The sequence below is a fragment of the Phaseolus vulgaris genome, chromosome 10, assembly GCF_000499845.2.
Source record: "Phaseolus vulgaris cultivar G19833 chromosome 10, P. vulgaris v2.0, whole genome shotgun sequence".
In the NCBI taxonomy this organism is placed as follows: domain Eukaryota; kingdom Viridiplantae; phylum Streptophyta; class Magnoliopsida; order Fabales; family Fabaceae; genus Phaseolus; species Phaseolus vulgaris.
This window is the reverse complement of record NC_023750.2, coordinates 42440993-42464604: the sequence shown is the minus strand read 5'-3', so window position 1 is coordinate 42464604 and position 23612 is coordinate 42440993. Positions and strand designations below refer to the sequence as shown.

At 31.9% G+C, this 23612-nt stretch overlaps 3 protein-coding genes and 4 non-coding genes across 9 annotated transcripts; 1 reads left to right on the top strand and 6 right to left on the bottom strand.

Moving 5' to 3' along the window:
• Positions 1–2546: 2546 nt before the first annotated feature.
• Positions 2547–5434, bottom strand: LOC137818344 (large ribosomal subunit protein eL28y-like). Its single transcript, XM_068621701.1, has 3 exons — positions 5129–5434; positions 4700–4863; positions 2547–2830 (listed from the first exon to the last, which is right to left on the bottom strand). Exons 1-3 carry the CDS (start codon positions 5274–5276, stop codon positions 2690–2692), a joined length of 453 nt encoding a protein of 150 aa, XP_068477802.1. The 5' UTR covers positions 5277–5434; the 3' UTR covers positions 2547–2689.
• On the bottom strand, positions 3037–3127 carry LOC137819925 (small nucleolar RNA R24). The gene has a single exon (XR_011082485.1). It is a non-coding gene; the product is annotated as a small nucleolar RNA R24 (small nucleolar RNA).
• Positions 3447–3537, bottom strand: LOC137819927 (small nucleolar RNA R24). The gene has a single exon (XR_011082487.1). It is a non-coding gene; the product is annotated as a small nucleolar RNA R24 (small nucleolar RNA).
• On the bottom strand, positions 3807–3897 carry LOC137819926 (small nucleolar RNA R24). The gene has a single exon (XR_011082486.1). It is a non-coding gene; the product is annotated as a small nucleolar RNA R24 (small nucleolar RNA).
• On the bottom strand, positions 4171–4261 carry LOC137819928 (small nucleolar RNA R24). The gene has a single exon (XR_011082488.1). It is a non-coding gene; the product is annotated as a small nucleolar RNA R24 (small nucleolar RNA).
• A 906-nt stretch (positions 5435–6340) lies between the features above and the next one.
• LOC137818425 (uncharacterized protein At1g51745-like) lies at positions 6341–11382 on the bottom strand. 3 transcript variants are annotated; one of them, XM_068621855.1, is made up of 3 exons: positions 10572–11382; positions 8645–9708; positions 6341–7798 (listed from the first exon to the last, which is right to left on the bottom strand). In XM_068621855.1, the coding sequence occupies exons 1-3, from the start codon at positions 10760–10762 to the stop codon at positions 6711–6713; spliced, it is 2343 nt and encodes a 780-aa protein (XP_068477956.1). In that variant the 5' UTR covers positions 10763–11382; the 3' UTR covers positions 6341–6710. The 3 variants fall into 3 exon arrangements, with proteins under 3 accessions (XP_068477956.1, XP_068477959.1, XP_068477960.1); XM_068621858.1 differs by having other exon boundaries at positions 10591–11377; XM_068621859.1 differs by having other exon boundaries at positions 10612–11216.
• A 6446-nt stretch (positions 11383–17828) lies between these two features.
• LOC137818893 (uncharacterized) lies at positions 17829–23390 on the top strand. The gene is made up of 11 exons (XM_068622539.1): positions 17829–18028; positions 18206–18271; positions 18376–18443; positions 19027–19060; positions 19235–19304; positions 19431–19488; positions 19728–19856; positions 21789–21880; positions 22284–22362; positions 22842–22923; positions 22999–23390. The coding sequence occupies exons 1-11, from the start codon at positions 18022–18024 to the stop codon at positions 23067–23069; spliced, it is 756 nt and encodes a 251-aa protein (XP_068478640.1). The 5' UTR covers positions 17829–18021; the 3' UTR covers positions 23070–23390.
• Positions 23391–23612: the final 222 nt, after the last annotated feature.

Below are 23612 nucleotides of genomic sequence, written 5' to 3'. Positions count from 1 at the left end.
TAATAAAAATTTATACAATAAGTTTTAGTATTTAGAAAACTAATGTACTTTTTTTAAAAATTGTGTTAGAATTGTACTAGAATTGTCAGAAATCTCACAAATATTTTTTGAATTGGACACTTCACGGATACGTGTCCTACGGGTATCTTATGAGTGTCGGTGTCTAATATGTGTCCGACATTTAAGAGACGTGTTCAAACCAAACAAAGGAAATTTTTGGCACTTGGCACTTCAATGGAGAGAAAAAAACTACTTCTTGATTCCAGATTATATTTACGTATGAAAGGTATTATAATTTATAACACAAATGGATGCAAGACCCTCCCAAACACAAGCATTTGATCCAATGTGCTTCTGGAACAATTTACATTCACCACTTCAACATAAATGCACAAATTTCAAGGCTACAACCATTTAATGTAAAGCTCATTTTCATACTTTACCAACAATTCTTCCATTAACAAAATCCGATACCAATGTCTGTGATCTGGCCCTTGTATAACACTGTCATTCCATCATGTTGAATTTGTGACTTAGCCACGAGACTTTCCAAAACGACCACTGATTTGGCGTGCATAAGCAACAACAGCCTTAGCCCACCTCTTGATATCAGCCTTCAACTTGTTGGAATCCATGTCCTTCAGCTGCTTCCCTGGCTCCATAGACAATTCAACTGATGAAAAAAGGCGATCAAAACGCCTACGTTTTGAAGACTTCTGGCCCTTGAGGTTGGCAATGGCAATGCCACCATTCAGAGACACAGATTTCTTCACAGACATGGCTGCTGTGTGAAGAGCAGCCAGAATAGTGTGTGAAAGATGATGTGATGATAGAGTGAGTACCAAACGAATTATGAAACTTTGTTTTGCATCTAACATCATTTATAAGCCTACCAATTACACTAGGACAAGTAACATGCTTTTCCAATGCGTGTAAATCATATGCTTTCATTGACTTTAGACTTTGTCAACACTTTTTTCCATGGATTCCTTAGCAAGATTAATTAGTACCTTGTAATATTCAAAAACAAATCTTCTATTTTTCTTCGTTTACTATAGCACAGATACGATACAGACACGGAGATTTGTATAATCTTTAAAATATAGGACATAAGAACACATATCTATATATTATATAATTACAAATTATATAAATTGACAACAAAAATTTATGTGCATAAGTATGTTTCAATCTTTTTTTTTTGTAGAAAAATATTTCTTATAACTGGTTCAAAAATAATTGTTCTTTATTTTTGTAATCATAATAAAAAATACAGTAAATTTTTCTTTTAAAAAAACTAATGCATTTTTTTTAAATTGTGTTAGAATTATATAAAATTATCAAAAATTCAACAAATATTGTTTGAATTAAACACTTCGCTGATATGTGTCTTATAAATGTCATACGAATGTCGGTGTCCGACATAGACACATCATTTAAGAGACGTGTCTAAACCTTCATAGTTTTCTATCCTTTTATCATAAAAGTAATTATTTAATTATTAAACGAAAACAAATCTTATTTTGTATATAAAAGGAACATTGTGGTGTTGAATATGATATATAAAGGTTGGCATCCACAGGAATAGAAAAGTGTTTACCTTTCAAAATTTCTGTGCGATTTAGCATAACCGCGTCGACTAAACTAAGAAGAATTATTAGAAGAACGAAACATAGTTTATTTGAGAAAATTCAAAACAAACATTTTTTTACATGCCAAACTTCATTAAAAACAGGAAAGAGGTTGGAAGCAAATAATTAATTTGTAATAAAAAATGTTTTTTTAATTAACACTAAGAAGCAGGTTTAAGACTAGCGTGATGGCCACGCATGGAGAATCCAGTCAACGAAATGTTAGGAACTACAGACATCAACATATAATCATTAGCCATATAAATAAATGTAACGAAAGTGATAGCAGGTTTCAAGTTTCTTGATACAAAAATTTCTACATTACTTTTGTTATTATGTGAAATATGAATATTACACGTTTCAGTAAAATGATGCAGTGTCTCTGCTACATAGTTAACAACTCACTAATTCAGGCTCAACGAACAACAGTGGACTCAGCAGTTTTAGACACAAATAAAATACAAATTGAAGACATTTGTTTTTAAACCAACAGCCAAAATCAGACCATGATTAATCAAATCAAATACCGTAAAAAAATGCGACCTTTTTATTACGAAAGATTTACTTGTTTGACCCTTTTTCGACTTCAAATGAGTAATGTTAGAAAATCATTTGTTTATTCATTAAACTAAACATAAACCACTTATTATTAAAACAAAATGATTCACAATAAGGAACAACCATTAGTGCTATTTTGTTTATCATGTTTCACCGTACAAAATTTGCGTTCATTATGCTAGATAGTGAAAAATAAAAAGCAAAAGTATAATTAACTTTTCAAATAAGGCTTTCAATGCTAATGCCACTAATGATCTTTGATGCAATAAAAGTGAGCCACTTTGTCGGCTGCTTTCAAGCAACAACCATTAGGAGATTATACCAAGAAACAAATCAGAGAAGGTGAAAGCTATGAAATACTAGTTCAAGTTCATATTGAATACTTCATAAATAATTGCATATTCCAAAACAACTCGGGAAATATAGAGTGAGTTCTAAAATCACAAAAAAAGGGGCAAAAACGAGGGTTGAATGCAGGTTAACTCGGTCTCAATTCCCTTTCACTTCCTACCAGAGATCTTCAAGGCCTGTCTATTCCTCTTCTTGACACCAGACTTGGCAACTTTGAGGCTTCTGTGAACAACACTCAACCTTGCAAGGGCAGCCTTCTTCAAGTCAGGTCTGTAGTAATTATTCGCAACCTGAAATTCGTTGCATTGTTAGGAAAAATAAATCTGATAATGTAACTACATATATAGCATAAAAAGTATTGGCAGCAACAGTTCACTAAACACGAAGTCCAAACATATTGAAGAAATCTTGGATGCTAACATTATAGAACGAATAGCCAGTACAAAAAAGGGTTAAGATTTCCTCTGTAATCTAATAAATTCATTAACGAATGATAAAAGCTCAGAAGCCAAGCGTAACATGTATATTTCATTAAAGAATCCCAAAATAAGGATTCTTCTTATATGTTAGAGGCTCATCACCGCTGCTGAGTCTTGCTGGCAAGAGTCCAGAAAAGTATATTTCACAAACAATACAACACAATCACCAATAAATGCACAAGGTATCTGCTACAAATCAAAGAACAATAACATAACTCTAATTTTCATTTACAAAAAGGACACCAGGATTGGCACTTTGTGACAGTGCTACGACTGGGATAGGGAAAGCATCTATTAATATAAGGACATCAAAGAACAAATAACAATTAATTGAAAATAAAGCAAAAAAGAAGAAACATATATTTGAAGTAGCAATGGAATCAAATTTCTCAAAAGAATAAATTCTTGGAAGAATTCCTGAATGATTGAAGTTCAGAAGCCAAGCGTAACATGCATATTTCATTGAAGAAACCCTGAAAAAGGATTCTTCTTATATGTTAGAGGCTCATCACCACCACTGTGTCTTGGAGGCAAAAGACCCAAAAGGCATTTGCTTAGCACAGTATGCCCAAACCAATACACAACAATCACCACATGCACAAGGTATCTTCTACAAATCAAAGAACAATAACATACCTCTAGTTTTCATTTATGAAAATGACACCAGGGTTGGAACTTAACGAATAACAATTAATTGAAAATAAAGCAGACAAGAAGAAACATATATTTGAAGTAACAACAGAATCAAATTATCAGAAGAATAAACTCATGGTACACATGAATGATTGAGGCTCAGAAGCCAAGCGTAACATGTATATTTCATTGAAGAAACCCTGAAAAAGGATTCTTCTTATATGTTAGAGGCTCATCACCACCACTGTGTCTTGGAGACAAAAGTCCCAAAAGGCATTTGTTTGGAACAAAATGCCCAAACAAATACACAACAATCACCACATGCACAAGGTATCTTCTACAAATCAACGAACAACAATAATATAACTCAAGTTTTCATTTATGAAAATGACACCAGGGTTGGTACTTAACGAATAACAATTAATTGAAAATAAAGCAGACAAGAAGAAACATATTTGGAGTGGCAACAGAATCAAATTCTCAGAAGAATAAATTCAAGGATGAATTCACGAATGATTGAAGCTCAGAAGCCAAGCGTAACATGCATATTTCATTGAAGAAACCCTGAAAAAGGATTCCTCTTATATGTTAGAGGCTCATCACCACCACTGTGTCTTAGAGGCAAAAGACCCAAAAGGCATTTGATTAGCAGAATATGCCCCAAGACACAACAATCACCAAATTAAAGACGCATAAGCATTAACTCTAACAAATCCATGGGCAACAATAACATAAATATTCTTTCCATTTATAAAAATGACATCAATGTTCCTACATTGGGACTGTACAGTAATTAACATAATAGTGTAGTCTAATAATACAATACGTAATGACATTCAAGAACAAGCTATGTTTCACATTAAGTTAAAGCAAACAACAATTTCTATGGAAGATAAGTCATCGGCGAGGAATAAAACAAAAAAAAAAAGCAAAACAGTTTACTTGAAATGGCAATATAATCAAACACTAAGGAGTTAGAACGAGAAGATCATAAACAAAACACATAAATCACAAAGCTAACCTTTAAGGGACATTGTTTTCATTTACCTGATTTTCAACAGCCTTTGCCATCCTACGGAACTCCTTCTTCATCACAGATTTGTGGAGCAACGCAGCAGGCTTGTTCTGCTTCTTCGTCTTTGTCGTAGCCAACAACACAGACAGATCCTTACCAACAGGCTGAACAGTAACAGTTTTCTTGTTTGCCAAACCTAACATGCCAGCGAAAGAACAAATTCAACTCTAAACATTTGAAACAGTGTGATCCAATCCATAATAGGTTTCTTAGACAAGCCAAATTCAGTGATCAATAGACATAAACACCATTTCACAAGTTTAAGAATTTCAATTAAAATCCCAAATGTTATGACACCCAAAGGATTAGTTTTTCACGCACCCAGTTTCAACGATTAAAAAAATCCATTTTTTAATCAAAAAAAGATAAAAGAAAATAAAATTGGAGAAAGAGAAACATACCAGAGAATTTGTAGGAATTGAGGTTGTAGAGATTGTTGGACTCTCTGCTGAATTCGACACTCTGAGTGCCTCTTCCGAACTGTTTCACTAAAAAGGAGTTGTTCTTCTTCACAATCTCCCACACGAGCTGCCCTGGAACTGTCGCCATTTTCTTCTTCTACCTGCAACTCACACTAGGGTTTTGCGTTAGGTTCTATATTTATACAGGAAAGTGAAGAAACCCTAAGTTTATCAAAATAAACCGGGTTCGGGAAGTTCGACCCATTAATCCGTAAACAAGATCCGTGAAGTGTTGGGTTTGGACCCGATTACTAGTTGGATCACATAGCCCATTAATATGTACTTTAAAAAAATATTAATTTACTTTACGAAGACAGATTAAAAAAACATTAATTTTCCTTATTTATTTTAGTTACGAAAACAATAATAACCATAGTTCTCATTGAACATATTTTTAATTAATTTATTTCGTATTAAAAAATTGTCGATAATTTTTCATCTTGAAATTTAAGCAAATTCAAACACATGCTAAGTAACTATTTATTTTATTTGAACTTTAAATACGAGAGGAAAATCTTATAGGGTTTTTAATAAACATGATTTTTTATTTTTACTTTTCACATGAGGAGTGAAGAAATTCAAACATCATTGTAGAATATTGTTTCTTTTTAGATGTTACTTAAGAAGTAGTTAAATATTTAGGCTGATGAAAGATGATTTTTTATTAGTCTTGATATAATTTTATTTCTTAATTAAAGAAATAAATAACATTTTTAAAAATCATCAAAATAGATAAGTTATTTTCCTTCAAATAACTTTAGATAAAATTATATTATTGAAGTAGTAATTTCACTTTAGATAAAATTATATTATTGAAGTAGTAATTTCACTTCAAATACACTAAAATCGTGTTACATAATTTCAGTTCCAATACACTAAAATCGTGTTACGTAATTATAACTTACTTAAAAAATTATCCCAATGAAAAAACAAACAAAATAAAGAACAAACATTGAGAAAGATGATAATATCATGTGGGGAACCTCCATATGTATTGATGTCATAATCATAACAAGTTTGCACACAAACACAATAAATTGGAATGGGGATTGGTCCAAATGTTCTGATAATTGCATTTTTTTTTCTTTGTTTTTAGCCTTGTAGGATTCATAGAGGTGACTTGGATATAAAGAATGGAGTCAAAATCCAAGATGAGTATAAAATGTAGTTATTGAACCTCCGTAACATCCTAATTCATTACTTTTTAAGAACCTAATATCAGGTAAAACACCTAATACTAGACCATCCCTCTTTACACCTCATCCAATGTTACATTATTTACAGAGCCAAAGAGAAGCCTCAGATGATTTAACACCTACAGTTCTACATGAAAATGCTCTTCAAATTGTACAGAAGATTCAAGCTTCATGCCAGAATTTGTGGGGCTGCAAACTGTGCATATAGTTAAAAAGAAGTGGATAATATTATGGTCTGCAGAACTAAACCAAAATCTCTTAAATTACCAACAAAGAAGCAACAATCACCACCACCATTCCTTGTAACTCCTTCCCAACAACACAAGTCATGGATTGGTGGATGATGTTGGTACTGCCCGGTGTGTTGACCGAGCTTGACCACTCACTGCTTCATTTATCCTACTGAACACTACTTTAAGGGGAATGCAAGCTATGACAGGACCCTTCAGCTTATCTACCACTGGTTTTCTCTCCTCTTCTGACTGTCTGTGACCTGTCAATGAAGACAATTTCCGAATCTTTTTATTCATCAGCCCTGTTTTTTTCATCTTGGAAGATTTCAAACGTTTTGAACTTTTGGAATGTATTCTTCTGGGTACCAAGTTTGGCTTGGCCATGCAAAAGACATCACCAGCTTCCATGTCACATCCACTGCCACTCAACATTTTATCACAATGACCCTCTTCCAAAACCTCAACTGTCAAAGGGTGCCCTATAAAAGCTTTGCCATTCAGTTTACTCACAAGAGAAACCAAAGGCACGTGTTGCGGCCGGTAGCTGGATTTAACTTCTAGCTTAACATCATATAATGAAGCCTCAGAACAATAGTTTCTTCCAGGGAAATCTGCCATTTGATATCTGGAGTTGACAGTGAAGCGCGAATGGCGATAAGGAAGTAATCTTTGAGGTATGAGAGATCCATCAGGTAATGCCTTTGCCTCCGTTGTTGTGCCCTTGATATGCTTGTTCAAGTCCCGAAATCCTTCTAGTTGGCCTTCCGCAACAGGTTTGCATTTAACTTGAGAATTACAGTTGTACGAAGTGTAAGGTGCACCCATGCCATTCCAATCAACTTTCGAGCCGGCACCCTGGTAGGTTCCATCTGAACTTCCTATTACTGGCAAAGAAGCACTGGATTGGTGGCCTGTGTCCACATATTTTCTTGAGACATGTTTTATATTTTTACTTGTATGTCTTGAATTCCTCTTTCCTTTTGACTGCCACTTTGAACTACCTTTGTCTTGTCTATGGCCCACAATATTGTGACCAGTAGCAGAACTGGTACAACCAGGTTCGTTCTTGATCTCATCTCTCAATGACACAGCTTCACATGGACTAAGATTACAAGATTGTTGTCCCAATGCACTAACTTGAGGTTTGTCAGGTGAACAAGAAACCAAAATGGGTGACAAATCTGGCAAAAGAAAACACAACAGTGAATGTCAATTATAGCACACATCTTTTCAAACCACTACACACAAAAAAGGTGAAGTTGCAGTATGGCTAAATTAAAGCAATAGGGACAAAATATAACTTGAATAGTTTATAGCTTTCAAGTCTCGACAAGGGTTTTATTGATTAAATATAAACTGATAGGAATAGAGGAGCAAAATGGATAGATATGGAAACCTCAGGAAAGGAACACAGTCACATATAAAACTAACATATTTAACTTTCACTACAGCTCAGCAATGCAACTTTGAACAATCAGTTTGCACACATAATATTGGGACATAATCAACAACCATGAAAAAGTAAAGAAAAGTAACTGACAGTAGGGAAGGGGGGAAATTATACACATCAGATAAAACAGTTTCTGCAAAATGAGTAACACAAGTGCCACTTGCTCAAAAGATCGATGAATCTCAATATTCTCCTCCCAAGTAAGCCAACAATAAAACCATGCTTCAACCTAGTTTATTCAACTGCTCTAATCATTTTGTTTGATCGCTGTGCCTCTTCCAGGAACCACATTCATTTCCATCTCTTTTCTAATTCTAAGTTATATGTTGTGAGTAGGGCCTCACAACAGAAACTATTAGGTATGCTTACGCAACATACCCATGTAAAGACCTAAATCTATCATGAAACTAAAAGGAAAAATTAAGTACAGGAGAAAAAGGAAAGAAAAATAATATTAGCATGCGAGGGTGGGGAGATCACAAACTGCAAGGCATTTGGATGAAAATTGTAAACATTATAGGTGCAAACATATTGCACGGAGAGAATATGCTATAGAAATTCAGATGCTGTGGCATACCAGGAGTGTGTTTCACCTCCCCAAGAACCCCAACAAACGGCACATCAAATAGTTTATCAGGAGAATCTTTGCCAACTAGCCCTGCTTGGCCAGAAGCTTCATTCTCCTTGACCCCATGATTGATTTGTGAGCCATCATCTCCACTACCATGGTCATGAACAATTAATGAAGTCCCATTCTCACAACAACCAGCTTCAGTACTATCTGAATTACGTGTTGACATTGGAAAAGTTTTCTTTGAATCATTAGAATCTAGTCCAGAACTTCTTCCATCAGTTACCCCGCATAGTGGAGAACTGTTTGAAATGGGAAGATGATCACAAATGACAGGAACTGACACCATGGCTGTACTCTTCAAAACTTTAGTCAAGGGCCTGCGTCGATTTTTCCTTTTCAATAACTCATGAACATTTGCCACTTGTGATCTCTTCCTTTTCAATGTTGAAGAATAACCTTTACCACCATTTACAGATGTTCCATTTGCCAGGCAGTTCCCCGTGGTAGAATTGTTGAGTGAAGCACTAATGTGCAGACCAATTTCAGTTGCACCTGTACCTTGGACCTTTTTCTTTGACACTACACCAATGCCCAAGTCCTCAAGTCCTCTCATTCGTTTGACTCCTTCAGATCCATCATCTTCTGAATCATTAGGTGTTCTTCTCCTCCTTCCTTGCACAGAATGCAACTTTAAAGAACCATTGTGATTAGGCACTTCAAAAGATATAACAGATTGTGACAATTCTGGGGCTGAATTAGAATTGTCATCAGAGTCACTCAGATCACCAGTCACATCTTCAGAATTAGACATGAGTGGTAATTCCCCAGCTGATCCTCCATGTTCACTACCAGGTTTATCTAATCCAGAGCATAAGCTTAACGATTCTTTGTCCAGGTGAGCACTCTCTAGCTCAAGAGCATGAAGAATGGCATCTTCCCTGCGAGCATACTTCACTGCCTTCTTGTTTGAATTAGCAGCTGATGCCTTTGCCTTCTCAATGCATTCATCATACTCTCCACAGCGAAAAGCTTTTACCCGCTTTGATTTTTCAAGATTATACCAATCCCTATATCACAGACGTTTTTTTCAAATCAGACCTTATGAAAATTTAAATACACCTTAATAACTCAAACAAATTTGAGAAAGGCAACTGTACTACACAAGCTACAGTTTTTTTTCATAATAATCAAATTCGAAGTTGCAGTGGAAAATTGATTAAGTTCCCTACTAACAAACAGGTTACAGTTCTGCTGGAAAGGAAAGCCACATCCAAAATAGTTGTGACAACAACAATGTTCTTAAACAGGTCTAGTTATTCTGAAAATCTGTTTGTAGTTTATATGGGTATATAGGAAGTAGGCATCATAATTTTGATACCTCTTCTGCCTTTAATGCCCTGTACAATTTTAAGTAGAAACCAATAATATTCATTTTAAGGTTTAAAAAGCTCCAAAGCTCAAATGGCTGAAAATTTCCCCAACTAAGTCCCGGGGAAAAAAACACCCCCTCAATAAAGAAGATGAGGTAACATAATTAAGAAGCTGAAAGAAAAACAATTTTATCCTATAATAATACAAACCAGAACTACCTAGAAAATCACTTTAAAACAATGGTCCACATCATTGGAAAAAAACCACAACTCATTAAGGTTACAGAAAACCTTGTCCTATGTATCTCGAATTCCCAATTCCCTTATCTGCAATGAAAACGGCACTTCAATCAAGAACTGTCCCCCCTCGCACCACCCAAAAAAAACCATAAAAAAATTCAATGATCAAACCAATATTGTATGATTCACATCATGCAGCTACAACTCCAACACCATCTAATTAAGGATGAAAATGGATGGGAAAAAAGTTCAGACATGAATATAAGCAAAACATTAAAAAAAAAAACTGAGACAAAAAAAATAAAGAAGAAGGGACTGACACGCTTGCATCCTCACGACCTAAGAGCTTGACGGGAGTACCCGATCTCGGAGAAACCAAGCAACTCTCCGACAATTCGTGAAGACCCAATATCCGACCCGGCCACCACGACCCGTTTCTTCGTCGAACCCAAACCAACCCACCCACCGACGCATCGATTCCGTTCACGTTCGACTTCCCCGAGCTACCCATTTGAAAAGGAAAAAAACCCTTAAACCCTTTTTTCTTCTTTTCTTAGAAAGAAGATATCAATCCCAACACGCCATCATTGCAGAAGTACCCAAGTGGAGAAAGAGCCGAAAGGCCTCGCTTTTGCTCAAAACAGAAGAACCCCACAAAGAGTAAGAGGCTAAAACCCCATTAGAATTGGTAATGGTGCATGCAGGGATAAAAGGGCGAAAGATCTATGAGAGGTTAAGGGGAAAGTTGGAGGAGGGATCTAGCGTGAAAACGGGTTTTGTGTGAAGGGTTATGAGATGGTGGTGGTGGTCATCCGTGGCAAACACAGAGAGTACGGACACCATAGAGTGAGTGGCACTGAGTGAGGAAGAGAGAAAAGAAAAGAGAGAAGCGGTTTCTTTCTGTCTGCGATAGAAAGAGAGAGAAAGAGGGTTGAGAGTTGGAGGTGTTGTTTGGATCAAAACGTGACATTTGGTATCTTTACGCGATGGCCCATTAAACATTACAATACAGAAACAGGGAAGGAGGCAATGAGGCGATGTGTTCGTTTTTGGTGTTTTGGGTTTTTTTTTTTTCCTTAAGAAAATGAAAAAAAAAAAAAGTGTTTCGTAGTACACGGTTTGTCAGGTTTCACCTATGTTGTCAGCGTACATGTATTTATTATCGTTTTCCTCTTCACAATTTTTCACACTTCTGTGCTGTGATTTCTAAGATACTTAGGTTTCTAATCTTTCTCTGTTTTGTTTTTTCAGTTCACCACATTTAAATCTCAATTCATCTTCTTCTTTCTTCTGCTTGTTTTTTCTGAAAGTAAAAAACCTTTGTTCAGTGAAGTTACAACTGAAAAAACAGCATATCCTTGCTTGAAAAGAGAAAAATATAATAGACGAAAATAATTAAAAAAACATATTAGAAATTAAAGTTAAAAGTAATAGATTTGAAAATACAGAAAAAGAATTGGATAAGAACTTTTAAAACTATTTCATTTTATTTTATTTTTTCAGTTCACCAAATTATGTTCATTCATCATTCTTCCAAATTCTACACTTACCAAAAGACAAGCTCTTGACTGGTAAATTTATTCCATAACAATTTCTAATTAAATAATGAGTATGTTTTTTAAAAAATAAAATAAAATTAATCGTTAAACAATTTGTACAATCTTATACAAATTATTTAATTTATTATATTTCTTATATTGTATTTATATGTTGTAATTTATTATTGTTAGTTAAATATTTTTTTCTTCATTTTAAGAATGTTAAAAATAAAAACTAATTTAATCAATTGATTTTGTTAAGTTCCAGCTATAAAGTAAGTAGTTATATCGTATATGTTTCATCAGGCATAACTTAAGTTGAATTTGTTGATTAAAGACTAAATAAATTACATAGCGAGTTGTGTTGATTTTTTTTCACAATAATAATTAAACAATTACAATAACAATAAATTAATATTTTCTTAATGTGCATATTTAGCCTTCCTCGAATTATATAAAAGTAACTATGCTTTTCATAAAATCAATAAAGAAAAAATAAGCATGTTATTACAATTTAAAATTTATTTAAAGAGTGATTTCCTTTAACATTGTATCATACAATAAGGATGTATGGTCATTGCTAGATAAATAGTGATAGCAAAAAATTTATTGGTGATGTTGTGTAATAATTGAAATTTGTCCCTTCTATTTGTTTTTTTTTAATGTTTTGTGTTGTTATTAAAATGGTATTTTGAGGTTTGAAGCCTTCAATGATCATAAAAACTTGAAGTACCTTTTTTATAAGAAATAACTAAACATGAGATAACATAGATATATAAAAAAAATGTAAGGATTCTAGATTTGAGTTGCAATCACCTTAAGAAAATAAACATTGTGTCAGATGCTCTCAGTCGAAAATCTATACATGCATCTATGATGATGGTGAATGACTTGAATTTCATAGAATCATTCAGAGACTTTAACTTAGTTGTAGAACTAAGATTCAATAGTATATGCTTATGAATGTTAAAAATCTATAGTGGATTTTTGGAAGAAAGAAATGGAACTTAAGAAAGTGATTAGTTTTTGCAAGAAAAGTTGGCAGTGGAGATAAAAGAAAATGAATATGAATTCTCCAAGGTTTCAAGTGAAATCATCATATTTAGAGATAGAATTTGCCTACATTGTGAGAAAACTAATAATGCAGAAAGTTCATAAAAGTAACTTAAGTATTCATCTTGATGCAACCAAGATGTATCAAAACTTAAAAAAATGTTTTGGTAATTTGGGATGAAAAAGGTAATTGTGGTAAAAAGCAAAAGAAGAACATAAAAAGTTCTTATGGGAAAATACAATCCTTAGATGTTCCAAAATGGAGATAAGAAAATATATCCATTGATTTTGTGACAATTTAGTGGATAGATTAACAAAAATTTGTTCATTTTCTACCTATTAACATTAGATTTTCCTTATACAAACTAACACATTTATATTTAAAATAAATTATGAAGCTAAATGGCGTACCTTAGAGTATAATTTCATATAGAGACTCCCGTTTAACCTATAGATTTTGGGATAATTTACAAATATCCTTAAAAACAAAAATTAGGCTTAGTTCAACTTATCATGCTCAAACTAATGGGCAATATGAAAGGACTATCCAATCTTTAAAGGACTTATTGAGAGCGTGTGTCTTATAACAACATGGAAGTTAGGATCAATTTATACCACTAGTAGATTTATTTATAACAACAATTTCCTCTCAAGCATATAAATGTCCCTATATAGACTCTATATGGAAAAAGATGTACAACATTATTGTGTTGGTATGAGAATGAGAAATTCTAAATTTTAGGTTTAGAGATAATTGTAAAGAGCGAGAAAAATAATTTTAGAGTATATCGAAGTTCGCCATTAGACTCCTGGTAGCAAAGACTATAAGACGACGATCAGAATTTTTAGGACACACCCCTAAACCCTAAATTTATGTTAAACATTTAATTTATTCCAATTACACATTGATTGTCTTTACTAAATTTATAATTATGTTATTTAATTTGTCTCTAGTTACACACATGTCCTTTTTATTAAATTTATAATTGCTTTATTTAATGTCCATTTATGCACTAGCCCTCTTCATTGTTTTTTGTTTTGATTAGTTTATTTGCATGTAACGTAGTGACTTGTATCTAATTATTTATTTAAAGTTCTTCAGTTGATTATTATTTTGTTTTGGTTTATTTCATACTCTGTCATTTTTACAATACAAAGAAATACACATAAAGTAATAATAAAAATAAAATGAAAGTCAAACTTTTTATTTAATGAAATTGGATAAAAGAAAGTTACATATATGTCTTATTAATACTTATATATTTTTTCGTATATATTTTAATGACGAGTATACATTATTGGTCAAAATAAATATGATGCATCTTAATAGTCATCATATTATGTGATCCTTAATGTCAAAGAGTATGTTACCAGAGAAATAGTCACGGTTTTGTTGCAATGATTGAGACCAAGCTAATGTATTAGTATATATGTATAGGACGTCACAATTTTGTACCCTGTGAGATGAAAAACAAGGACAATGGTGAGGTCTAAGAATGCATTTACTAAGCATGTGGATATTTAGATCGTTTAGAATAATACTATGGACTATGATATTCATTAGCCAAACTTGAGATTATCTGATATCTGCTTAACTAAATTAAGGTTAGGTCGTGAGTATAAATCTTTTGTGTGGACTGATAAGTGACCAGTATTTTCAAGAAAATAATTATGATTCTACCAATATTTTTAACGAAAAATACTCAACCACTTAATTACTTATAAGATAACTTTTCATGTTCGTCATGACTAGAATATGAATCCATGTGATTGATAAATGAAAATGAGTCCTATAATTGTAGGTCAAATCCTAAGCCCAATTTGTTTGTATTGTACGTTGAGTTTATTATGAATGATACTTAAGACTTAAATACTTCATTATTTTTTGTGATTTTCTTTCATATTTATCTATGGTATAAGTATAAGCAAAACGTGCTCAGCAAGAGTTGTTTGAAAAAATCCAAATATATTCTTTAAAATATTAACTCATGAAAAAAATTAAGTTTAATATCCTTAAAATATATGAAATATATAAATAGTCATTTATTTTGATGTAGAACCATCGTCATTTTACAAAACTTAACATGTTTTTGTAATATACTAAAGTAATTATAAATTATAAAGATAAAATATCCATATATATATATGAGGATGTGTTATGATTAATATTCTTCTAATAAAATCTTATTGCATGAAAAAAAATTACTCTCATTTTCTAATCAAATAACAATTATTTATACAATGGTTGAGGTGTTACATTTGACTTAACTCGACCCGACCCGACTTTATTTATTCTAATTTGGGTATGACTTGACGAACTATTTTCTCAAATAACATTATTTTCACTTTTATTTTTTCACCCAACACCTTTTTGTTTTTATTTCCTTATCTAGCACAATTTATGATTTTTTTTCCTCAGATAACACTATTTTCACTTTTAAATGTTTATAAAATTGCAGTGATTTAAATATTTATAAAATTGAAATAGAAGAAAATTTAAAATTTGAAAATTAAAATTTAAATATATAAAAAATTATGAAGAAATATCAATACAAAAAGAATGAAATAAAATATTTTATAAGTATTTTGATGTAAGTAAATATTATGGGTAAAATAAATGTAAAATTGTAACACATTATTTTGTATTTTTATAGTAAATTTGAATTGTGAAGAATAAATTATAATACATTTGTAAATATATTTTATAATAAAATTCGGATGAAAAAATATAATAAATTATAATGTTGGTACCAAATTAAATATTGGTATTTTTTGTTTGTTAAAAAGATATCAAAATAAGCAATAGTAAAAATTAAATAAAATTATTCGGATATTTTATAAAAAAATATTATCTGAATGGTTTAAAAAATTAAAAATTAAAAATAAGTTATTCTATGTATGTAATAATAAAAAAAAGTTAAGTAAATAAATTTATTATTAGGTTTGATAAAAAAATAAATGTATAAATTATAATTTTAAGATAAAAATTAAGAAAAAATTATATTTAGATTGAAAGATTATGTAAATAATGAGTTATATATAAATATATGTGAAAATTGCAATAACAAATATGATTATATAATATTTCTTATAATTTCTTAGGGTTTACATTTATTTTACATATAATATTTACTTACATTAAAATATCTTAAAATCTCAAATTTTCTTCTATTTTAATTTTATAAATATTTAAATTGACTATAATTTTACAAATATTTAAAAGTGAAAATAGTGTTATCTAGTCAGAAACGGTAAACGGTGATAGATAGGGAAATAAAAACAAAAAGATGTTGGATGAGGAAATAAAAGTGGAAATAGTGTTATGTGTGGAAAAAAGTCCTTACTCGACTACTTTGCTCGAGGTGGACCTCACTCAACTTAGTTTGAGGTGGGCCTAACATAACTTGACTCGAGATGGACCTAAATTAACTCAACTTAACATGGCCCAATTAGACTTAACTTGAGGTGTGCCTAACTCAATCAACATTGTATGTGAGCTTGACTTGACTTTGTCTAAGGTGGCCCCTACTCAACTCGACCTGAGGTGGGTCTAACATAACTCAGTTTGAGGTGGGTCCAACTTCACACGAATTAACACGGGTCCAATGTGGACCTTACTCAACTTGACGTGCACTTAACTCAACTCGACTCAATGTGGGCAACTTGACTTAGTTCAAAGTGTGTCCAACTTAACTCGAATAGAGGTGTACCCAACTTGACTCAACATAATACGAGTCCAACTCAACTCAAATCGACGAGTCCAACTCAACTCAAATCGACATTAATCTGACTGAACTAAATCCAAACATATGATGATTTTGAGTAGACTTAGAATCATACTAGATACAAACATATATAGGAAAAACTCATTATTAAAATCCAATACATATAACATCATAAAAAAATACACCTGTGAATATCCAAAACCAAAACCCATAAATAAATATTAATATCCAAACTAAAACCTTCACATAAATATTAACATTAACATTGCCTATTAAAAATATTCAAACCAAAACTCAATTAACTATAATAATGATGATTTACCCTTAAATAAATGTAATTGGTTGATAACTTCTTCACACACCTAATAATATTCATGTTCCTTTAACTTAATACTTTTTTTCAAATTAATTAACACATGTCAAATAAAGTAATGTAACATTTATGTATATCTATTAAAAATTAAGCAAACTATATATCATCTTATATAGATGATAAAAATGTTGTCACCTAAGTTGATATATGTATGTGAACACATCTTTATTATATAATAACGTAAACTAAAATTGCGTAATCCCAAAGTAGTAGGATGAACAATAAGTCTAATAATAATATTAGTTATATTAAATTATCTATTTTTTTTGTTTTAATGTATAATATCAACAATAAGAAATAAGACGCAAAATTAAATGTTTATGGGTTATTTAATATAAACTAATATGATACTTTCAACAAAATTTGCTATTAGAAAGTAGACTTAAGTATAGTTAATTTTACAAAAACACAGTAAAATTTACGATCACTTATATTATAATTTTAGTATCACTTATATACATTATAATTTAATTATACATCTAAATGATATGAAATTTTTAATATTATTAATCTACCTTTAGTTTTGTTTTAATTTTTTTAATCTTTATCATTAAAAAACTACTTAAACCAAAGCAAAATATTTAGGGTTTAGGGTTTTTAATAGATCAATGTGGGGATGAATATAAAGCTTCACCTCCCAATTTGATATCCATCTTGCTAATTTTTTTTTTATATATTCACATGAAAAAAAGCAAATACTTTTTTTTTTACAAAGAAGTAAACTTACTTATTTTTAAAATAAAAAAATTAAATATACACATAAAAATTTGAATTTTATTTTTGATTTAATGAATAATTATTTATTAAAAATGAAAACAAAGAAATTCATCCTATATATTTTAAAATAAATAATTATTTTAAAAACACTTATTAAAAAGTTAAAATATTAAACTGTCTCCGTGAACACAAGAAGCTGAACAAAGACAAGGATTAAAACGTATCGTTTCAAGAGAAGCAGTGTTTCAGTGGTTAGGTCTTCTGCAACCTTCACACACTGCAATTTCTAATTGTAATGCTACTCTGACGTCGCTTTGCTATTCCCATTCTCTCTCTTCACTTTCACACGCATCAATTTCCAACCATGACGGGTATTTCTTCAATCTTAATCTTTCTACTTTTTCCCTCTTTCTACTTTTTCATTTGCAATTTCATGATATTTTTTAACTTTATTATATGGGTTTGGTTGCAAATTGATTATTCTATTATGTTTGGACTCTGGGTAATTTCCCAATAGCGTTAATATGTTGTTGTGCTTTGTTACGCAGACTTCAAACAAGAACAAGATATGGAGATTGAAGCATTAGAAGCCATACTTATGGATGAATTCAAAGGTTTGTTTTTATATGAATGGCATTTTGTATATGCCAATTTACTTGTCATTCGGTTTTTCCACTGAGAAAAAGGGCTTTATTTTTTGTTTGGCATTCCATGGTAGAAATACACTCTGGTGAAAGTGGCTTAAGTACTTCCAATCGGTGCTTCCAAATAAAGGTTGTTGCGCAGGTAATGTTCCTCCTTCTTTTAGTGTGGTTTATCATGTTTTGCCTTTTTTATGTACTTTTTTGTAAGTCTAAAGGATTGGTTTGTAACAGAACACAGTGGTTTTGTTTGATTCATACTCACTCCATATAGCTGGCCTCATTCTTACCGTATTGGAAAGTGCCTATGTTGTTGAAATCTATGGCATGATAATCATGATAGTTCCTCTTATGCAGCTTATTTATGATGGAGACATTTGGTGTTTTATGTTATTCTAATCCATATATTTGGAATAGTAGTTTACTTTTCTTTTTCTATTTTTTGAAATTCTTTTGTTGTTGAGAAGAGAGGAGAAGATGTTCACACTGATAACACTCACTGAAATTAGTTGGAATAATATGAATGTCCTCTTTTGGTTTGGGAAAATGTAGCTTGTTGTGCAAAGTTTGCTGTAGTTTTAGCCTTAGGAGATTTAGAAGTTGGGTTTATTTCCACTTCTCCCCCTGACTGTTGCAATTTACATAGGGAACTGAGACGTCTTCCCAATCAAATAACTTAGCAAAAATTACCCTTATTATATTTATCTAAATATTATTCTTTTGTACAGGATGACGATACTGATGGGCCAATAACTAATCCAGGTTTACTTTTTCTTTCTCTTTAGTATCTTTTATTTTCCATGTTGGTGTTCAGTTTGACTGAACACGTACTTTAGATTTTGGAATATCTTGTTTTTCTTCCCAAGATATTGCTTTAGTTTTGGAGATTATTTACTGCATAATGTATGAAGGATGCATTTGATATTTTTGTTTCAGCTCAACTGGCTTTGATCTTTTCACACACAGAAAGATATCCCGATGAACCGCCCCTTTTAAATTTGAAAAGGTTAGTATTGCTATTATAATTGTGTAATATTTATTATATTTTTTGTTTGTCTGTCCAGTTAATTTCATGCGCATTATAATGTTTTTGTTTCATTTTTTTAAACACTAATTTCATCTACACTAACAGTTTGCAAGGAATACATACTGAAGATCTAAGGATTTTGAAAGAAAAACTTCTACAAGAGGTAGTCTTTTGCAATGCAGTTTTGTTATTTAATGTTTGGTCAGATATGGTCTGTGTGCTATTCTTGCATTGGTTGTTATTCAGATTGGAAGACATCCTAATAGCCACTCTAAATTTAATATGTTTGCAGTCATTTGTGCATTTTCATGTTGCACAAGAACTGATGGTTATGAAACTCTAGATTTTCGGTGGATTCTGGCTAGGTTATGGATATTTTGATGCAAAACTTGTGTTCCACAGGCATCTGAAAATCTTGGTATGGCTATGATATATACACTTGTTACCTCAGCAAAAGAATGGCTGTCTGACCGGTTTTGTCAAGACTCTGTTGATGAGAGTGCTGAAGCAGAAGAGGCAGCCAAAGATGATGTAAGACTGCAGTCTATTTTGTAAATTTCTTTCAAAATTTTAGTTAGTGTACTTAAATTGAATTATTTTTAGAGACTATTTCAATTATCAATTATAGATATAGTCTATTATTATTATAATCAATTTTAGGAAATGAGTTTTAGTTTTGGATTGTTGGATATGTTGGGTGAAAGGTAGTTTTAAGATAATCTATTTCATTTGGATTGTTTTTTTATAGTAAAATTACGAAAAATTTGGTATGAATTAGGAAGTGATTTGTAGGAGGTGGCTCTGCGTTTAAATTAATTTAAACAATTTGATTGTTGGTGTTAAATGGGAAAACATTAAATAACAAAACTTATTTGGATGGTGTAAGTTAACATTATATGGAAGGACACTTGAGCTAATACGTGTAGAGTGGTGAAGATTCTTGACAGGACATCAACGTGAGAGAATGGTAATTTTATCCCTTTAAACACTAATGATGGAGAGGGGGATTCTATCCTTCAAATGGATTTGGATCCTTTAATGTGAAAAATGAGAGGGTAATGACTAGCTGGTGTGGTGATGCTAGGAGCTTGAGTCTTGTAATGACTAGCTGAGACATTGAACACCCTTTTAAAGTGGAGACTGCCCTGCCTCTCTTAATTGCCTGGCTTTAAGGAATGGGTTTTCCTTTACTTTAAGTTGGTATGGTATCAAAGCTCAGTTTTACTGCCCACGAGTGTGGGTGGATTACTCTTTTCAACCATATAGGACTTATGCAGGCAGTCAATTCTGAGACACATAACTTTCATGCATGATAGAGTCTTTTCCCTCCTAGCAACCTGACATTCTGGAATGGGCCTCTCCTAGACATATTGGGGGTCTCCACCCTAATTCTTCTGTCTCCCACGACATACAGAATTTACCGATTTAGTATTGGAAGGGAATATAACCCCTTAGATGTATGGGATCATGAGCTGACTTGTACTTACAGGAAATATAATTGCAAAAGCTTTAGTTGTATGTAAACAGTATAGTTCCTAAATACCTAAGATCAGCGGCATGGAATATACTTTCTTTGAATACCATATCTCCTAAAAACATAAGCTATTTAGGTTAGGTGGAGGATCTTGAATTTTTTTTATTATTTACATCTCTGGCATATCCTCCTGTGAAAAGTCCTTGGGCTCTGAATACCCTGAATATTAAACCCAAGATTAGAGCTATATACACTGAATATTAATAAAGACTATAAATGAGATTGCTACAAACCTACAATTTGAAGATAAATTTTAAAAACATAAAAATGAACTTCCACTGACAAAATAAAATAAGAAAGTTATCGAGGTATAATTCTTATTATCCCTAAAATGTTTTAAAATTATTATTATTATTGTTACACGCCGACTGTATTTTTAATTACTTAGGCTAATGTATGCTTCATCCATTGTATCCTTTACATTGAGAGATTGCTCTATCCCAGTTATTAAACTTACAATTCATTCATTAATTAATGAGTAATGCTAACAAGATCACTGTTACTGAATGTTATGCTATCAACAATAATACTTGTACCTTACTGCATCTGTTTTGATGTTTAATTTTTTAATCATATTGATTTGATCAGTGAAAGCCATTATTTTAGCTTAGATGCCTAGTAGCTTCGTATGTTTTTTACTATGAAGGAAAATAATCATTTTCTCTATAATAAATTGGGTTCAATAACCACTAGTGTTCATTTCCTCCTTTGGGATTGTCACAAAAGTTTTCCCACTAGTTTGCCCTTAGTAAATGATCACGTAGAATTATAGACCAGACATTCATTTTTTTATATAATTACTTGTCCATTAATGTTTTCTAAAGGATTGTCCTGTAGTCTGCAATATATTCTTTTTATAATTTTATGCATTTGTCTATGAAATTGTGTTTTAAAAGCTCCCTGATAATTTTATCTATCCAACATTTTAGATAGTGATACCTCACGGAGAACCAGTTACTGTTGAAACATTTTTGGCATGGAGAGAAAGGTTTGAAGCAGAACTAGCATTGGAACGAGCCAAGTAAGCTCCTTTTAGTTTTTTAAATCTCTTAATATCCACAATTTTTGAAAGACAAAGGTTTTCTGTTGACTAATCAATCTTCTTCACAAGTCCATGTAACGATACCTGATTCATGATTATCTGTGGGGGTAGAGGTTTTAAATGTATGTATCATGTATAGCAGGAAGAAGACAAGGGAAAGATAATGGAGGTAGGTGTATTATAAATTTGAAATGCTGCATTATAAATAACAAAGTAGAGTGATGAGTTAGTCAATCTCTTAACCAAGTTCTTTTTATTCATCATTTATAGCAGGAAGAAGACAGGGGAATGATAATGCAAGTTCTTTTTATTCATGTGTTCTAACAAAAAGCTGCTGTAACTACTTTCCTTTTAATGCCAAAACCATTTGTTCCAATTTCAGGCTAATGCCCGAATCTGTGCTCACAGCTCCTAAGGAAAAGAAGCTTGGTGGTAGACAATGGTTTGAAAGTGGAAGAGCGGTACCTTCTTTTCCTAACTATTCTTATTCCTACCTTGGTGTCCTAAATTAATATTGTGTTAAACTTTCTACAGCTCAAGCGAATTTGGTACTTGCTACTAAACTAAACCATTAACCTGAGATTGTGTTAAACCATTATTGCCGATAAAAAAAAAAAAAACCATTAACCTGAGATTGTTTTATATTTAATTGTTGTAAAATTTATCACTGGTGGGCGGTTACCTCTAGTTCACTTCATACAAAATTTAACCACAGTAGTGGTTAATACATCCTGGTTGTTGAAGATAATCATCCAAGGTTCCTTATTAATGAATCTTGCCCAGAGTAATTGACAACATAAATAATTCTCTTAAAATTCCATCAACCATCGCACTTGGTTAATGGATCATGTTTCTTAAAATCTAAATTTTATAATTCTCTTATAATTCTCTTAAATTTTATGAACACATAAACATACCCGCTATTTTTCTTCATTCTCAGAAAGGTGTGGCTGCTGCTGTCAACGAGGAATCTGATGTGGAGGATGAGGAAGACATTGACTTTGATGAAGATGATTTTGAAGGTACATTTCTCGTTCTTTCTGTCTCTCTGAAACAAATCCTCTAATTTTGCAAGTGTTCTGTGTTTGTCTCGGCAGATGACGAAGAGGAGGATATGCTTGAGCATTATCTGGCTGAAAAAACTGATTCTTCCAGCAGAGCTAGTTAAATTGAATATGTTGCATACCCGGCAGAGTTTTATAGTTTGCATATCTGGCAGAGTTTTACAGGTTCCCTCTCATTCTGAGGGAGAGGGACTTTCTGCCATCTTTCTAGGAGTGGGTGATTTGGTTTATGATATATTTTCAGGTACAATGCAGAAGTGTTTGATGTGTGATATTCTATCTCACTTGAGCACCGTTTCATATAAAAGAAATATTTTTGTTTGTATCATCATCCTTGAATTGTATGAAATCAGTATCTTATGGATAAACAGCTTTATAACTCAGTTTGAAGTAGAAGAAATAAGATAAATTTGTTTGAACGTGAATGTGTGGAATTTTGTTTTATCATTTTCTCCTTATGTTGTATATCATGAATGAAATACAAATTTCTTGACCAATTTGGTCGGCTGAAATTATGATTTTTTTATTGGCAAAGGTGTTCCAACTCGAATAAAAAAGTTTAAAAGCAAAAAAGCAATTACACCAAACTTTACCAAAATCACGATTATTATTTCATTTACGATTATTAGTTCATTTCTTGTCTGTGT

Excerpts from the sequence above, each read along its gene's own strand:
- LOC137818893 (XM_068622539.1), top strand. Across the intron at positions 18,444-19,026 it reads AAATAAAGGTTGTTGCGCAG|GATGACGATACTGATGGGCC; the intron begins GTAATGTTCCTC and ends TCTTTTGTACAG. Across the intron at positions 19,061-19,234 it reads TGGGCCAATAACTAATCCAG|CTCAACTGGCTTTGATCTTT; the intron begins GTTTACTTTTTC and ends TTTTTGTTTCAG.
- LOC137818344 (XM_068621701.1), bottom strand. The coding sequence starts at position 5,276 with ATGGCGACAGTTCCAGGGCAGCTCGTGTGGGAGATTGTGAAGAAGAAC. Across the intron at positions 4,864-5,128 it reads CAATTCCTACAAATTCTCTG|GTTTGGCAAACAAGAAAACT; the intron begins GTATGTTTCTCT and ends CTGGCATGTTAG. Across the intron at positions 2,831-4,699 it reads CAAAGGCTGTTGAAAATCAG|GTTGCGAATAATTACTACAG; the intron begins GTAAATGAAAAC and ends AACGAATTTCAG.
- LOC137818425 (XM_068621855.1), bottom strand. The coding sequence starts at position 10,762 with ATGGGTAGCTCGGGGAAGTCGAACGTGAACGGAATCGATGCGTCGGTG. Across the intron at positions 9,709-10,571 it reads GGTCGTGAGGATGCAAGCGT|GGATTGGTATAATCTTGAAA; the intron begins GTCAGTCCCTTC and ends TCTGTGATATAG. Across the intron at positions 7,799-8,644 it reads GGAGGTGAAACACACTCCTG|ATTTGTCACCCATTTTGGTT; the intron begins GTATGCCACAGC and ends TTCTTTTGCCAG.